We start from the raw sequence: 19046 nt of genomic DNA, 5'->3' as shown, positions 1-19046 counted from the left end.
TTTACTATCAGATCCTTAGAAAAATCCAGTTCTTAGACCGCAACCCTTGCAAGCACCAGCTGTAGGAGGTATCATTAGTGTAGGGGTTTTATAGCTTCATTGTCAATGATGTATCAACATAAAAAGCATTCACTGTAAATTTAGCATCTTATCTCACAGTTAAGAATTACATATTCACTCTCAAGGAAGTGTATTCACTATCTTCTGCAAGTTTCGCTTAAATATAGAGGAATATATTTTGTTGATCAAAAGGTTATGCAGTTTGAAGGATTTTTTGGGGACTGTGATCTTATTCATTACCTTTGAATTTTAAAGAAAGTCTATTAGAAGTGTTGTGTCTCCTGAAAGACAATTTAAACATTTGCAAACTTTGATGTAAGAAGACTCTCTGTATAGATGTTCATAAATCATACAGGAAATACCTTCGTATTTTGAGACTTTTTCTTAGACTGTAGCTCTACAATTGGAAAGCAACTTTTGAAGGAGTTTCTTGTATAATTGAAACTGATATAACTTTTGTCAGAATTTGTTTGTTGTGTCTTGAAGAAAATCCTTTTAGGATCAAAATTTAATGAAATATGAATGAGATACATATATAATACAGTTTATATTTTCATTAAAAATGTTAAACAACCCATAAACGTCAATAACATTTCATTTATGCAACAGGAAGAGCAAAAAGTTGGGTTTTTTTTCCCTGCATCCGGTGAAATTTGAAGATCTTGTTCCCACACCAAATAATTACTCTGTTTTCATGCTTGTATGTATTTGCAATATTTACCAGGTCTTCTCAAACCAATGCAGCCATGTGATTTATTGCTTGGCAGATGATTATTGTATTTCATCATACAGTATGTTAAATTATGTCTTTTCTTCAATGTTGTCTTCAAAAGTGTTTTGTTGTATATTTGATTTCTGGTGAGAAACAGAATCAAAGCTGCTCTGGGAACTCCAGTATTTTGTTAAAACCAACAGTGTAGCTTGCTTTTAATAGACTGTTATGTGAATAAGAAATGCTTCTGTTGCTACTTCAACCAAGTTAAATTTTCTTATAAAAGCTAGGACAGAAACTGCAGAATCATTGTGGTTAGAAGGATCCTCTAGCCTAACCTCCCTGCTGGCAGTTCTAGCATTCCAAGATATAAACTCACCACCCAATTGCGTGAATTTTTTCCAGGACAAAGTGCCATAAAAATAGTTTATGCAGTAAGTGTTTGAGGAAGTATTTTGCTTTCTTTGAAGATACAATTCACTATCAGAAGCATTCTTTAGTCAGCTGCAGTTGTACAACGAGGAGAAGTAGAAAAGACTGCAGTTGGCTTGTTAAGGGACTGATTTATTTTCCTCTGAGATCTTATATCTCTTGCTTCAACTTTATTTGTTCATTACTGTTAAGATCAAGATTTGGTTGTACCTTCTTGTCAGGTCTCTCTGATTCTTTCCATCTGCCTGTCTTTTTTTTTTTTTTTCTTTTTTTGCATACCCTCAGTTAAATTCCAAATTTTTCTTTACAATTGGCACTTTAAGTGGTAGTTTTCTAATAGTCTTCACCCTGTATTCCAAATACAGTCTTCATTTTACTCAAAAATTGAAAATCTTGTCATAAATACTCAATTTTTTTCAGTTCTTTCACATTTGAGGTACTTCTCATGCCAGTTCTAACACTCTGACAAAATTCACTCATTTATTTCATTAAATAATCTTCTGTGCTTTTCTCTTGATTTATAGTAAAATACTAGTCTCACTATCATAATTTACTTTCACATACTTTCTACTTGCTACTTTGCAGTGATCCTGAATTAAGGATAAGCATTAGTTTGCTAGAATAAGATTTCAGTTTCATTTTTTCTTTTCTTCTAACTTTTCTAAACATTATTCTAAATGTCATTTAATTCTGAACTTACATAATTATAGGTCATGTAGTTAAGAATAAATTATATGTACATACATGGCATCAAGGCAAACTGTGTAGCAAAGGTGGCAATATTCTAGTTCTTTTACTATGCAATTCTTAAAGGCAAAATCTGTAAAATGCCTTTAATTTTGGTTGGAGGAGAGAGAAAAAAAAAAAAAGCCAGACTCTTCTCAGGTGTCCACAGTGATAACAAGAGACAACAGACACAAGCTGGGTTAGGGGAAATGTCTATTTGATATAGGGGATTTTGGGGAGGTTTGTGGTTTTTCTTTTTGAGTTTTTGTTGTTGTTGTTTGTTCGTTGGGTTTTGGTTGGTTTTTTGTGGGGGGGATGTGCAGAGGTATTTGATTTTGATTCTAGGAGGCATTGTATGGGTTGGTTGGGGTTTGTTTTTTACAATGAGGTAAATACTGGAACAGTGGAACATAATTAGCGGATTACAGATGACACATTCATACAGCCATGGTGCAGCACCCTGATTTCTCTTTGTGGGACAGAGTTATAAGAATTTCTCACAAGAAGTCCATTAAGATAAAATGGAGAGGAATAATTAATTGCAAATGAGAAGGTTTGAATAACCTGGATGAATCTACATTTTTAGATTCACCATAGTTCCTCCCTAGAATCATTATTTGGATCATGTCAAGTAGGTTGCGCTTTCTCTCACAGAAATATTTTAATTCTCATCCTCTGTTGCCTCTCAAACCAGTTCATAGCTGATCATCAAACACATGCAGGATGCTTCTTCCCAGTGTACCCATTCCAAGCTACCCAGTGAGAAAATATGTAGTTTTGAGGTGTCTTGTTAAAATATGTATTGGCAAGTAAAAGAATTATCATAATCTCTATCTCTCTTTCTTTGTTCCCTCTCTTTCTCCCTCCCCCATTCTGTCCTCATCTGCTATTGTCAGATATGTTTTACTACTTGATATAAACATTGGAAAATTGTGATAAATTTTCTTTATTAACTTTGAATAAATGTTCCCATCTACATTACTGCTGTGGGAATGCACATATACTTTATCCCTTCATCACAAAGAACTGTAATCCTTATACATCCGTATGTGGCATCCCTCTTCCATCAAGCTGTATGGATACACTCAGATGAGACAAGGTTATCTTGTGTGGGAATATTTTTCCTGTACTGCATCATCAGTTATTTTTCTTCATGGGCATCTCCAAGCCTCACACTAAGCAACTGTGGCAAAGATCCCTAAGCCTCCGCTGACGATCAGTCTTAATCCTCTGCACTGGGCGGTGTTTGGATGCTGTCTGCTGGCCCACGCATCAGGTACCTCATTGCCTTTGTGAGAGGAACATTTCGAACAGACATAGCTTCTCCTGATTTAAGCCCCATAGCCATTTCCTCCCATCCCACTGACTTTCTGCTGCATTATGACTTACAAAAGTGGTTCCTCTAACTTCAGAGAAATGCAGTACTCATCATCTGTTTTGTAGTAGGAGGGAGAACAAGAAGCTGTTATTACAGATTTTTTGTTCTATTTGGTCAGAACAAAGGGACTGCCCCAACCTCTTGTGTCACCCTGAGCCCCCTACCACCTTACAAACACCAGGTCACATGCAGGAAGGGACAGCAGGGGTGCAAGCACTGCTTTCGCATGACACTGCGGAAAATGGTCCTGTAAACACACAGTGCCTACTACACCACTGCTACAAGATGTTTACATTGCATGTATACTATACCTTGAAAAAATCAGTAATTACTGATAAATTATTTCTCCTTTTTTTATTTTTATTTTCTTTTTTATTATTATTTTAAGAAAACCAGCTGTTCCCAAGTGTTATGTTTACTGAATAAGAAAATAGTGCTTTGAATTCCAGGCTTTGGGGAATTTTAAAACAGTAGAAATTCAGATGAGATCCCTGTTTTGCCATTCAAGCGCCGGTCCCTTCAACTTTATAACTTGTTATAAATTGTTTAGGATGAAAAGGGTTTACACAAGGTTTGATTTTTGGATGGTAAATGTTAGGTTTAAAAAAGGGGAATAAAACGTTTTCTTATGCATGGATATATATATAGTTAAGTATAAATCATCATATTTGGAGTAAAATATCAGAAGAAATCTTGACTTGATTTTAACTGGTATAATTCACTGTTTCACAAGGTCAAACCCATCTCCTACCCAGTCAAAAACCTCTGTCTATGAGAAATAATTAGGCCTATTTTGTTAGAGATTGTTTACACTTTATTTAGGGATAGCACATTGGTGATCGTGATCTCAGTGCTGTCTGTCACAAGGTGCTCTCACAACGAAAATGAACACAAATAGTTACTGTCAACTGGGCATTTCCAACTTAATTATTTTAAGGATTCCACAATTTTAATCTAAATTATTGAAATGTTTAAGCTCACCTTCACCCTTGTTAATCTTTGCACATACATGGATAGTAACACATTTCATCACTGAACTGGTGGATGATCTTATCATTGATGAAAATTGTATTTGCTAAAACTTTTTTCTGTTGATTTTGTTTGTTGATTAAGACTTTATCACCACTGATTACCCTACAGGTCCATGCATTTCCTCTTTTTACCTGACAAACCAAATGAGAAAATTGAAGGAATTGCACGTTTCTTAAGGTACTTCTCTTCCAGAAATCTAGTGCTGTGTCTTACATCACACTGCATATCTCCAAGGTTCCAGATTATCTTAATGTATACAGTTTTAGTAGCAAAATGCCAGAAACTACAATCTCATAAACTCGAAGCCACCTATGACCCCCAAAGTGTGAAAAGCTTACTAAGAGATACTCTGTGAGAATTTCCCTATTCTTCATAGATACACTTATGAGTTTCATCCCTGGGAACTGAGGAGCCATTCAAGCATTTTTTTGGGAAGGTACTTGAAAGAATACTTGTAAACTTTTTGCTCTAGACTATCTAGTTTTGCCTTTCTAATTACCTTTCAAAAGGGTTTGTAATAGGGCAATTTATATTTTGGATTTGGGTTTGATGTGCAATAGCAAAATCCAGGGGCTTGGGGCTGGGAGCGTGGGTTTGGTTTCTTTTTTTTTTTTTTTTTCTTTTGAACTTCTTTGATGTAGAAGTCTTCCTTCCTATCACATGGACATAAAGTACTGGGTGCATATCTCTCTTAAATTTGGTTTTCATAACAAATTTTTTGATTGCCTGTCACCTTATGAGCATCTGTCTACATTTTCATAAGCACCAGTCTTTGGAAAACATTGTTATTTGCATATAGAGAAGTTCCTATTATATGTTTCTGACTTGCCTGATAGGAACATGTGCTCATGCTTCATGATAGGTAAACTAGAAAATGTATAATATACATATGACAGAGGATCCAGTGATAGTGGAAAAGCTCAGTTAAAAGTACATCAAGGAAAGATATACATTGAATTCAAACTGCTGGACAGCTGATCTCACTCTGATAGTGCTTGGCCCATGGAGGGCCAGTGGTATGCTTATGCTGCCATAATACAAGTAAATCAGTTGATGCACCGGTTCTCTTAGAGCTGTTGAATCATGACTGCAAAGAGCAAGGGATGATAATTGTCAAGAAAGAGGTCTGTTTCAATGATTCTTTGTCCTGGACTATCAGATAGTGCTAATCTTTGTGAGTCGGGTATGGCCTTTCTTCATGGTCTCTCTCAAGTACTCTTTTGATCACCTGACTGGGAAAGTTACTGTATTCCTTATGTCTTTGCCTCCCTTGCCTCAACTATTCCACAGTTTAAGAGAGAATACACTTGTCTGTTACCTGATACCCACAACCTGGTCAAGTCATGTTGTTTTCAGCATCTTCGAGCCCTCCTTGTGTGATGTCCTCAAAGTCCTTCACTATGAGAACATGCTAAATTCAGATCATGTATGTCACCTGAGCCTCCATTCCTGTCCACTCACAGCATATCTACCTGCTCATTCCAACAATCTTACCTCTGTGGTGGACCAAGAATCTAAACCAATGGCTACTTGCTCATTTCTTCATTTTTCAGTACAAATATTCTCTCTGGCAGCTTTGTGTACATCTGAACTTTGGCCAGTTGAGCAGGGGAGATTCATGATCTCATGGCAGAGGTTTTTACCTCATACTTGTTCAAGACAAGCTAATACTCATAGCTTACTCTCAAATCCTGCCCAGTGCAGTGTCATTTGAGTCAGGAATGAATTTTCCGATTTTGCTTTAATGAGGCTTATGCTGTGTATGCTATTGTCAAACTCTCTCTGCATGCTGCTGTCTTTGACCAATTGGCTCTTCAATCTTTGTGCTGCTAAGAGAGAGATGAAGGCTTTTCCTGACAACCACCATATAGGGTCTATGACTGTGTGACAATACAGGTAGTCACTTCAAGAGAAAGAAACTTTATTTTTTTGGACATATGTACTCAAGACCACAATTTGTTCCTCTTCTCTGGAGGTCCTGAAAGCTCTCTCAGGCTTTCCCAGTCATCAAGGAATTAAGTACTGGAGGAACATGTCTTATGCTTGTTAGGGCCATATAGTATGCATAGAAGATGTGGTTTTATTTGATCCATAAAGTTCCTGGTGAAAAAAAATTATCTGGCTTTTTGTGCTTGTTATGTGAATCTCACATGAGAATGTACATGCAGGAAAAAAAAAAAAGTGATAACCATTAAATAACCTCTATAGCCTTTGATGGACTCTTTCAAACTCTGATATGAGATCTGACACATCAAATCTTTGGGAAACTTTTCCTGTTTAAGCCTATTGGCTTAAAGGAATTTGGCAACTTCCAAGGTGGAGGCATTTTAAGTTGGAAAAATGTTCCAGACATAATCCTGTCATCTTCCTTTCCATTGCAAAGATGATCACTTCCTCCTCATTTGCACCAGGGACAGAGTTTGAAACTTCTTCACAGAATCTGCAAAAGTTATGGAAAAAACCTAGTAAGTACTGCTGAAGATTGTTCCTGGTTCAGGAGGCCCTGATATATCCATTAGTCAGGTCCAGTGTAGGAATTCCTGGAAAGACTGTCTGTGACTGCTGAGGTGCCAGGATCCATTGAAGCTATTTTGCTGTGGGAATTATAATACCTATATATCTCAGTGTGTGTTTCAGATATGTATGAATCTGGTAAAGCTTACTTGTAGTCTACTTATATGGCAGGGATATAATGGTATTTTTCACAGTCCTTATTCTATACATAAGCACAGCTCTCATAGTAAATCTGATATTTTTTTTCCTGTTCCATTTTGCTGTCTTCTTTGGATAGCTGTCAAAAAGAAAAAAAAGATACAAACATCAACAACAGAAAACAACTGGACTACTAATTTGTATTGACATAATGTCATATCAGCCAGAAGATAAGACAGACAATTAGCATTGCAGTAATTCTTTTTTTCTTATGTATATATCTGATGTTGGAAGAGAAATGTTATGAAAATGTAAACATGAAAAAATTGTGTGTGTATATATATATATATATATATGAAATACTGCTTTCTTCTAGGGGAGACATGGTATGCCACAGTGATTATTTTTTTTCCTGGATGAATATCAGCTGAGATGTAAAATAGTCTAGAGCCCATTTGTCTTCGTAGGTGTCAGGTGTTGCTTCTCACTTGCACTTACTGCTGTTCCACCTACCTGAAGCTATAGGAAGGTGAACAAGCAGAATCAACTTGGGCTTTTGCAGCTTGCTCACTGGAGTCAGCCTGACCAACATCATCTCAGCCTTGAGGAAATGCATAGGTAATTTAAAAAACCAACCAAACAAACAACTGAAACCATCTTTTTCTAACTTACTAGCATTATATTCTGTATCAAGGAATAACAGAAAATAGGCACAAAAGAACAGCCCCTTTGAAAATAAAAAATGCATTTAGAATCATGTACAGCTGATCTAGATTTGAAGAATGCACAAAAATAAGAGCTGTAGTTGCTTGACATTCTTGTAACCCACTACAGACTCTTTTCAACAGGACAAGATTTACAATTTTTATTGGCTAAATTTTTAACTCATTAAGAAATGCTAATTGATCTCTTTTCTGCATTCAGTTCACTTTTCAATTGGTTCTCACTTCTTTCTGTCCATTTGCTGTAACTTATGTTTGTAGGTGTCACGTGTAAGTATGGGTGCTATCTTGGATATATATTATGTAAGCTAATGTCCTGGTTATCCTTATATACCTCAGCAATTCCCAAAGCAAATACCAAAAGAAAAAAAAAAAAACAAACAAAAAAAACCCAACCCAGAAAAACCACTGATAAAGCAATTGCCTGCAACTGTATATGTTGAAGAGACTTTACAGTCAGCCGAGCAGCTGACCAGCATGTAAAAATGCAGTTTTAGATTACAAATATGATAGGGCAAAGGCTCAGCACTGGTGGGGGAAAAAAAATCAAACAAAACCAAAACGCAAACAGAAAGCAACTTCTAAAAGTTTTAATTTTCTTTTCTTCTTTTCTTAAAAAACCTTCCAGGGGGACTGGATAGCTCAAGGGGTTGGTAATAGGATACAGAGCCTTTCATCTCTAGGTCACCAGTTCGCATCCAGGCCAGGTCAGTAGTGACCAAAAATTGTTACCATTTGATGGGTTTTCAGTGACCTATATGAAATAAGTTGTTGGAACCGTTGTTAGAACAGTTGCTGGAAGCTGTTCACTTCTTATTCAAGAAGATGTGGCTGATCTTTTGGCAGTCTCAGTAGCAAGGCTACAATACCTGTTTCTTCTAAAGATGAGAGACACACTTGCCGGCATTTTGTAGAAATCTTTCTTTCTACAACCATTACCAATTCATAACTGTTGTAACAATTACCGTAGCTGTTAGCATTCTGCTGCTCATTCTGGATCTGTGCTGTGGTCCAATGGATTTCAGGGTTGTTAAAAAGGTAACTGCTACAGGCACTCAATTCATACAAAACCATTCTTTGTGTGAGCACAGGTAACCTTAATTTATTCAAGTTGCAGGACTAAATCCCTGTCTTTTGTTCTTGACATCTTTATTTTCAGTTTTTTCACCAAGATTAACCAAAGGAGTTCAGCTAGTGTAACACATCCAGAACATTTTTATGGGTGATAAAAAAGAAAAGGCAAGCATTAGCTGGCCTAGAATTTCAAAGCAGCAGTAGGACAGTGTCATAGATCAGGTCAGACTTGGAATAAATTCCAGAATAATTTCATTCCTAATTTTTAGGTTGTTCTCAGTTCCATCAGGCTAAGTAGCAACAGATTTCTTCTCCCCATGAACAGTAAAAATAATTTCCCTCACTCCTTTGAAAATTGTTTCTTATGTTCAGACTATTACTGGGACCTTGTTAGCCTTTTTAAATGCTTTTTAAAGTGCCTGCCTTATGCATACATCACCTAGGTACTTCACATTTTGTATAACAGAAATCTCAAGAAGCAAGCATGCTTCCTTTAAAGTTACCACCAAAAATAGAAGCTGCCAAGAAAAGCTAAATTTTAAAAAAAATCATGGTTTTATAATAGATAAGGAGAATTCTCCGTTAAAGAAAGGTCCAATTTCTATGGTCTGGTAATGGAGGAGGCCCTTAAAACAAGAAGAAAATATGCCCTGAAAATAACATTTCTACCTAAGATCTCCAAACAGGTTCTATTTCCTGGGCATGACATTTGCAAGGAGGAGGGTGCCAAGTGATGAGTAACACAACCACAATACTCTGCTTCCAAAGACCTTCAAGAGCCTGTGAAACACAGGTAGTAAGACTGAGCAGCTCTCAAGTTACACTGGTTGTGGAGAGACCCCCTTTATGCTGCAGAAAGCAGGGCACAAAGATGGACTAAGCTTACTACACCCCAAATATCCATGCCAGTCTTTTCCTGTCTTACTCCAGGAATTGGCTTACTGAGAATCAGAGCCCTACTATATATTTTATTTTACCTTCCTACAAGGTCCCAAAAGTTTTACAGAGAAAAGAAGTAAAATTTAAAATAAAATATAACCTGTAAATGAGATCTGGTGTTGGATGTTTAAGGAGAAATGATTGCTCAGCTATTAGCCAAACAAATATCACAGAAGTTTTGATAGCTCTGACAGACACATGTGATTAATTACAATATATATTAGAAAAATACACTTTTTATCTACGTAAGTAATTATTGACATCTTGCCTGCAAAGCGCTGAGAAGGCAACTGGCCAGAAGTAATTTCAAATGCAAAATCAAATCCCCTAAATATGTCCTTGATATATGTCCTTCTTTAGATAAATGAAGGGTATTACTGACTTAAACTCAATACATGAAACAATAAGACTGGAGCTTGAAATAAATTATGTTGATTCAAGCAGACACATATTGCAAAACTGTCTTGCTTTTCTATACAAAGAAATTAATCTTTGTTATAATCTTGCATGGAACAATAAGGCAATAAAGATATGTATTTAATTCCTGCATAATCCTTTTAATGTAGAGCTTAGTTTCTAGATTCATGGCGTTTGTGTTTTCAGCTTAAATTTCAAAGCTACGTTGATCAAATCTACTGGTTGCCATTTTTCTTTAAACATTTTTAAGCTATAATTTGATGCATTTTTAGAATTTTATTATGTCTGTATTTATATTTAACATGTTTGTCTTTTTTATATAAAACACACTATTGTCAGGCTTCATCTTATGACCACCAGGTCTTCTCTTTTGTTCTTCTTTAAATTCATTTTCTCACTTATTTTCCTTTCATTGCATATACTAATGTTAAGTATTTAAAAGAACAGTGCAATGCTACAGTTATTAATGTATTGCTTTAAAATTTATAGTATTAGTTTCTGAACAAGCATTTATTAAGCATTGGTAAAACAGTATACAAAACTTTATTGCTGTAAATATTCTTACACTCTTTTCTTTTCCCCCCTGTATTTGTGTACTAGGTGGTTGTGAATGCCCTTTTAGGAGCAATTCCATCCATCATGAACGTGCTTCTCGTTTGTCTTATATTCTGGCTAATTTTCAGCATCATGGGAGTAAATCTGTTTGCTGGGAAATTCTACTACTGTGTTAACACCACAACTGATGAAAGGTTTGAAGTCGACCAAATCAACAATTTTAGTCAGTGCGAGGAACTCATAAAAAACAATCAAAGTGCCCGATGGAAAAACGTGAAAGTAAACTTTGATAATGTAGGATTTGGGTATCTTTCTTTACTTCAAGTAGTAAGTGATCACTCTTTATATACCTCTTACTGTTTATATGTAATAGTGAGAAGCAATTCTAGGAACAAAGACAGAAGATATATTTACCTGATGATTTTTATCTGTGACTTAGTAATACCACTGCACCGATAATTGATTGCTCTTTTCATAGTAAGCAGCAAGTGGAGCCTAAGATGAATAAAAAAAAATTAGGACATCTGGCAGAACAAGTGCTATTCTTCTTATTTATACCTCCCTTAGTCATCAGCCCCTTCTAACTTGAAAAGTTTCTAGAAGTACCTAGGACTGGTATTCAGCTGTCTGAATACTTTGAGTCTTACTGTTGCTGAAAAACAAAAATCTGCATTGGTGTGATTAAGTCACAGAGAAGAATTCCAGATAGGAAATCCCATCTCGGTGATGTCGCTGCCACCAGTGCAGACTTATGTGATCTAAGAAGCAATTTCTCATTCTGAAGAGGAGTAAGAAAAAAAAAAAATTATCAGATACTATAATCTGTGAAATATTTTCACTGATACTTCTGTGCATAAGCACCTAGTGTTTATTTAGCAAAAACTGAGGGAAGAAAAGAAGGAAGAAAATATATGCAGAAAGATATTATAAGGTTATGCCTTCACTATCAAAAATTGTGTCCTCACAACACTATCTAGCTTTGTATTTTGGAGTTGCTAAAAATCTTTAGCAACCCAGCTTTAATCAAGAAAATGCTTGACTCTAACCTACATTGTGTGCGTTCAGTAACTTCTATGAGTTTTTGAGGTTACTGTCTAATTCTCCAGAATCTTAGTTTTCATATTTATATTTTTAAAGTAAGTTTCTAGCTTTTATATTGGCATAAGAAATCTCAATACAAATCATTAACATGATGCGGTGCTATTGACATGGTCCTGCACAGGGTCTAAAACAATACTTCTGAGCATTGTGAACTGCCTCTCCCAGCTAATATAGCATCTCACCTGTGAGACTGAGAATTCTGAAAATTTAAATTTCACTGTGATTAATTATTAAATTTACTGTCACATCAGGAAAGAGCAGAGAGAGACCAGCAGTATTAAAGAAATAAACTACTGAATACGATTTGATTTTGATTACAAAACTGGATTGTAATAGAAAGACTTTAAATATTTCTTTCCTCTGTCTCATTTTTTAAATCCACTGGCCTAGAATCCCCCTTGGAGTTTGCGGGGCAGAATGCTTTATTACACATGTTCAGGAGAAACAAGACATCAACACAAGTCTTTCCAAGTGGTTTGCAACTCTTCTTGCAGTAGTAACCTAGTCTATTCTGGGACAGGGATAACACCAAGTACATTTTTTCCTGGCTTTGTGGCCACAATCATGACCCCTCAGCTACTTGCAGTCACATATATTTCAGCTATGCATAGCTTATTCCATCTTCTCTTCATTGAAAAACAATAAATATTTCTTACATGAAGACTTAGATTCTTAAGTTATTGGATTTCTCTGGGAGGCAAATTGGGAGAAATCTGCCAATTGTTCTGACACTTCCAAAAGAAAAATCAGTCTAGACCTACCACGGAGGGACCCAGCTCTCATGGGAGGACAAGCCAGTTGTTTCTGCAGTATCTACAATATAGAGATTTTGCACTGATATCAAAGGCTTGCCTAATGGATGGATTTTTTCTGTGTGAGCTGTCAGTGACAACACCGCTTATTTTTTTTTGTGTTACTAATATGCTCTTAAAAACATGAGGAGATTTTTTGTTTGACATTCCAGAAAAAAATGGGGTACTCCCGACATTGCATCTTTTACAATTGGGTAAGTAAGCCACTAGTAATGATTTTGCAGTTATGGAATGATAAAAGCCCTAGGGCAGAGAAAGCAAAATATCAGCTTGATTTTCAGTTAATGCTTTAAAATGTGCAGAATCAATGGGTTTTTTTCACCTTCAAGAACATATGGAAGGCCACAATTAATAAATGTTTTAGATTCTTACATTACTTTTTCAGTCAAAGGAGACATTTATAAGGTGCTTTTCTATTTGTTATATAAAGAACTTTGGACAAGAATCTAGAACAAGATTCTAAAGCCATCATGTTCAGAAGAAACTTGAGAAGTGAACAGGTCTGTCATAACCCTAGATTTCCCTACCCTTCCTAATCAGCTTGTAGTAATAGTAAAGATGAATAAACACTAAGGTATTACTCAATTAGAGGTTTTCATTACTATGTCAGAAACAAAGATAATGCTATTGAAACTTCAGTATTTGGCCCAAAATAAGGTATAAAGGCTGAAAAATCTGATTTAAAAATCACGGTTGCAAGTGGATATGCTTTCTGTTCATCCAATCCATCATTAATGGCCTTTATTTGACATGTTAATGAAGTCATGTGGTTATCCACCTTAACAACCTCAGGCACAGACTTCTGTTTAGGTTGTGATGGACCTGAGGAAATAAACCCATGGAGGCCAATGTAATTTTTCTTATGTCAATCTCAGTGATAACTATCAGTGCATGAATTACTAATACAAGGTCCCTTTTTCAGGAAGCTAGAAAGTAACTACAGAATGCTGCCTCTTACAATCCAGTATTGTTTCCATTCTCCATTCTGCCCTCTGACTCATGCCCTTTGAGCCAATCTAAGAAGGATATTATAAATTCCTTCAGCTTTCCTGGGTTATAGGTAATACAATATAAATCTTTATTTTCTGCATCAATGAAGTTTTCTACCTGGTGTGAATACTAATGGAAGTAGTACCATTTTAATGACAAAACAAAAATCCAAATGAAAACAAGCCAAAAGAACTCCAATCCTGGTGCTGAGGACCTTATTATTCTGTGAAAGACATAAATGAGTCCCATGAACAATTTTTGGTTTGAATCATAAGGTCTTTTTAGTAGTATATGCGTCTGTATATAGCAGAAAAAAACCCTGTATTTTAAGAGTAATATAGAAAAGAAGCATAGATATCTCACACAGAAATACTCAAGAGAAGTGAGATAATTTCAGAAAGAAATATTTTAGGCTCATAAAAAAGATTAGAAATGTGTGGTAGCAGCTTTTTAAGCAAGAAGAACTCTCTGACAAGCTTTTTCATGTGTTTCCTTGGAGGCGATGGCCAATGAGTTTCTGGAATGAGGGACCTAAGCAAAGAACATAAACTAATTTTGGTTTGCATATGGTATTTTTTTCTTTTGGGGGAGGTATCTGTGTGAAAATCTTTAGTATTGATACCAATGTTATAATACTTTCTGTCCAAAAATACAAGCTAACAATATGTGCCATTGATAAAACCAAGTTTTATAGACACTGTTGATCAGACACCATTTTCCAGAATCCTTAAATCATTTGGAGTGTAAATATTCATGGCATCAGTCATATAAGTACACATTCTCTCTATAAGAATTTTTTTCTTCTGTGATGCAGCATAGCTCTTGTTGGTCTGTGTGGATCTGCAAACTTCTTTTTTCATTTCTGGGTCTAAAATTGCTTGAGTATTTCTCTGTTCCTAAAGAAAAGCGTCTAAGCAGAGACAGGTCTGCTGGAGAAATTCCTTTCACAGTTTTCATGCATCAATGAGTGAAGAGGAAGAGGTTGGTGTACACAGAGAGATGTGGCATCTGCCCTGATAATTTTATGGCCTTATGCCTTTTTAACTTGAAACTAGTGTTTGGATTCTTCGGTAAGTAAATCTGCCAGAGTACTGCTTTTATCCTGCTGGTAAGCATACATCCTGCTTACCGGGATAAAATATGGTAAACCAGTGGGTCTCAAAGCACAATATTATATTATTCTGCTGTTAGTAATAAAGATAAGAAAAAGTACCTTGTGAAGTGTAGGGTAAAAGAATCAGAAGCTGAATTCTAGGGCTATAGGATTAGGATGGCTTCAAAGTTCCAGCAGGTTAGTATTTTAAAGCCAGATGCTATTGTAATTCCAAAAGTGAATGTGAATTTTCCTGGTGGTTATTTCTGGTAAAGAAATTGAGTGGTGAAACTCCAGCATTACTTATAACTTCATTAGAAATTATTAATCAGGGGAAAAAAGTCTATGTACTTTTAACAATAGTAAAGTAGATGGGAGGTTTTATGTTGTTTTTTCTAATGATATTTGAATCTGCATTTGAATATGTCTTTCAAATTCCCTTGGGGGGGAAAAACATTTAGAATAGATGCTGATTTCAGTTACACTGCTGTAATCTTTGAAATCAATTAATTAATCCTGATTTCATATCACTGAGAAGAAACCATATATTTTTATATTTGAATATACAAATAGGAAACTAAGAATTTGATCTCTTAGTCATATTTCTGTGTGATTTTCTATTCAGTATGCACAAATGCCCAAATAATACCTTACTTCTGTTAAAGAAAATGTGTTCCATATAAATTTAAGCCTAACATGAGCAGGCGTAAGCTTCTACTAAATGCAGTAGAGGTAATACTCACTAAATGTGATGCCTTGACACTGAACCTCCAGTTGCATATTTTGCTATTGTTCAGGTAACATATTTTAAAATTACAAGTTCTTCTGCTGAGCTGATGCTTCTGTTTTCAGAGTTAAGAAACCATTTTCTCACAGCTAAGCCCTCAACTAGTGTAAATGGTTTTGCATAATGATTATATTCACTGATGCCTACTGATTTTCAGGAAGGATTTAGCACGAAACAAATACAATGAAGGAGAATATTTTATTATTAAAATTATTTAATTTTACCTAAATTTGGGGATTGTTCTTTTCTTAATTTCTTTAGATATTTTGAACTGCAAGACAGTAATGTCATTTATATTTTTCCACCTCCTCTCTTTCCAAGTTGCCTTTTTAATAATAATAGTAGTAATAATAATAAGCACACAACAGCTCAGTTCTTCAGCTCTTTTTCTTAGTACAAGCTGAAATGTACTGTCAGTTTATAAAAGAGTACTTTACTAATGATGGCAAAGCTTAGTATTTTTAAATTACTTGGTGTTTTTTTCTCTTCACTGTAGTTAGTCTAGGCTACATAATTCCATTTACAGAAAACAATAATTCCACTTTGCCTGGAGGATGATATGCAAGGATCATCGTGTGTCTGAACCTGAGGCAACGGTGCACACTTTGCAGAAGAGCCACTCCTTAATTTGTATCATCTTTCTGATGTAAAAGTATGCCCATTATTTGCATTTAGTGTTTCAGGTTGAGCAGCTGATTTCAACTGAAGTTATGACATTCCAGGTAATGTACCAAGACAGAAACAAAAGTAGCACCTGTAGGATGTGAAGTAATCATCCTTCCCTATTTAGCCCTTGTAAGATCTCAGCTGAAATACTAAGTCTGGTTTTGGTTATGATTTCAAGAGCTGAACTAGTGGAAGAAAGCTTAGAGAAAAATAATGAGAATGATCAGAGTTCTGGAAAACAAGGTCTACGTGGAAAGACAGAAGGAAGTGATCACAGCCTAAAGAAGAAAGACAGTAACAATCAGTTTGCAAATAAGTAAAGCGTACTGCACAAAGGATGATTGGTACTCTGTTTTCTAGATATGCAATGATTATGAGAAGTGACAGTCTTAAATGCTACAGAAGGATTTAGATACTAGGAAATAATAAAGACAAGGGCCAGAAGAAATACTTTTTATGAGATTGCGGAGTGTCTGTCATTAAAAGTCTTTGAAAACAGGTTAAACATAAATTAGGAATTCCATTAAAAAAAAAAGTTGATCCTACCACTCCTAATCCCTTGCAGTCCAAATATTCCCCAAGGACTTTAAATTCTTCAGCTGAGACTTCTACTTGTTCCAGATTTATTGGTCCTTTGATACTACACCTTGATTTCACCATTGTACTGTAAATTGCCCGAACTTCCTACTTACTATGTTGGCCCCAGGAGGTGAAAGTTATTGCATCCTGGATTTGTATCTCAGGATAATCATGCTCTTTTTAGTTTTCCAGTTTCAAAAGTGTAAGGGACCTCTTTTACTTTAAGAAAATCATTCCTTCTCATTTTAAGTTCACTTCAGGATGATGTCAGCTGCTTTGTATGCTGCATAAACAAAGCCTTTTTGAAACCGCCACTAGAAATGAAACCTCAGGATGATGGAGGTACAGCACGAACCATGGTTGAAGAGAGCTCCATTCCTGACTTGTTTCTGCGACTGGTCTTTATGGCAAGGAATATGAAGCAACCAATGATCTGCAGCCTTGTTTAGCAAAATTATAATAGGGATTAAATTACAGAGAGCTATCTCACTTCTTTGTTTTATTCTGGGCACAACTGGATTAAAAACTGAGGAATTTCTACTTGGAGGTGTTGCCTAGTCAAAAAAAGAACTATTTGCTACAACAGAGAAAATTACTTTCGGTTTTGAGCATTCAGGTGAAGCAATCTACACCTCACTATCAAATATAAAAAATTTACAGATTTCGGGCAGAGGAAATTGTTATAAAAGTTCACTAAATGCTCGACCTATGAGGCACATTAAGTCTTTCATGCACATAAACCAGATCTTCTTCTTACAAGTTTATGCCAGAACATATCTGAGGGATCTAGCCTTTGTAAAACACAATCCAATATATTTAAAGTGAAAATAGAATTAGTAATCAGGTAATGACTTTCAAAGTAGAACAAAATCAAAATTCTGATTGATAGGAAAATACATTTTCTGAGCTGATCAAATTTTTGGTTCCCTTTCGTTGCCGCTTTTCTGACTGATTGGAGAAGGAGGGACTACACATCAGTCTTCATTGGTGGCAACTCAGTTACATAAGGCTGTTTTGCAGCTGACATGACTTGATCAACATTTAGTCCACTAAAATGATACTGCATTCTATCATTTGTGATAATTAATTAGAAATAAGTTAATTACAGTTACTGCTTAGAATATTCATATATAGAGACAAAATAGAGGGATACACAGCAGTGTATCCTATGAGCAGCTGTGAAGAAACCCGAGATGAAATTATCTAGAAATCTCATGTTATGCTAATTATTCCTGATGCTGTACTCAGTTGCTGGAAATAATTATATGAATTGTCTTCAAGCTCTGTGCTTAAAAGGTTGTGTACTGTTTACAGGCTACATTTAAAGGCTGGATGGATATTATGTACGCAGCTATTGACTCGAGAGATGTAAGTACTGGAAATATTTTAAATTGTCTTTTCTTCTTGAGGTCCGTCTATCAACAAGTGTATATTTATATATCTTCCAAAAGCAATTAATATCCTTGCAATAGAATGAAACAAAATTGAATTAACTAATATGACATTCTGCTGTAACAAGTTGTGGAAAACTGAATGCAAACTGCAAGACGCTGTCAGTAATAGGTGGACTGGACAAAATACATTGATATAAGTGACAGGAGTATTGTCCAGACACAAAATATTATGGACATTTTGCACAAGGTTGCCACTTGTTTAGTTGAAATTTTCACATGAAATCTTAGGAATGATATTTCACTTCTTTTTTTTCTTAGGTATTAATGCAACCCAAGTATGAAGACAACCTGTACATGTACTTGTATTTTGTCATCTTTATCATTTTTGGGTCTTTTTTCACCCTAAACCTTTTCATTGGTGTAATTATTGATAACTTCAATCAGCAAAAAAAGAAGATAAGTATTGTTTCATTTCTCTTCTAAAGATATTCTAAAATACTGCATTTTTGCAGGTGCATGATATACACCCAAGGTTTGTTCGAAACTGAGAAAGCTGAAGTATATTAGCATATAAAATCTTACTAAGATGTAATATACATTAATGTCATAAGAATTTACATTGTAATGAATGGGACAAACCCTTCTGTTTTCAATGTCCAGTTTAATCTTCCTCAAATAATCTGCTTTTCCATGCCTAAACTTCACGGAATCTCCTTTTATGATTAGACCCCTGATTTAGGCCTCTACATTAAACCTCTCATAATCTCTTGACATTTTTCTTCTTGATTTGTAGTGATTCTATCAGCGTGAAAAAAAATAGCTACATGGTTATGAAAAATAAAGCATTATTTCATCATACTAATACATATGCTGTTTTAGTGATCCCAAGTCTTCAAGTTCTATTTTATGGAACTGAATGATCTGA

The 19046-nt window shown here is 35.4% G+C and overlaps 1 protein-coding gene across 1 annotated transcript in view; it reads left to right on the top strand.

Moving 5' to 3' along the window:
* The window catches only part of SCN1A (sodium voltage-gated channel alpha subunit 1), a 103471-nt gene that overhangs the window by 78868 nt on the left and 5557 nt on the right, over positions 1–19046 (top strand). Inside the window, exons 23-25 of the mRNA XM_037398341.1 lie at positions 10745–11026; positions 18042–18095; positions 18440–18577. Of these exons, the coding sequence (XP_037254238.1) occupies positions 10745–11026; positions 18042–18095; positions 18440–18577 (474 nt within the window). The remainder of the gene's footprint in view (positions 1–10744; positions 11027–18041; positions 18096–18439; positions 18578–19046) is intronic.

Source organism: Falco rusticolus, chromosome 8, assembly GCF_015220075.1.
Source record: "Falco rusticolus isolate bFalRus1 chromosome 8, bFalRus1.pri, whole genome shotgun sequence".
Lineage (NCBI taxonomy): Eukaryota > Metazoa > Chordata > Aves > Falconiformes > Falconidae > Falco > Falco rusticolus.
Note: the sequence above shows the minus strand (reverse complement) of the source record. Positions and strands in the feature narration are given on the sequence as shown.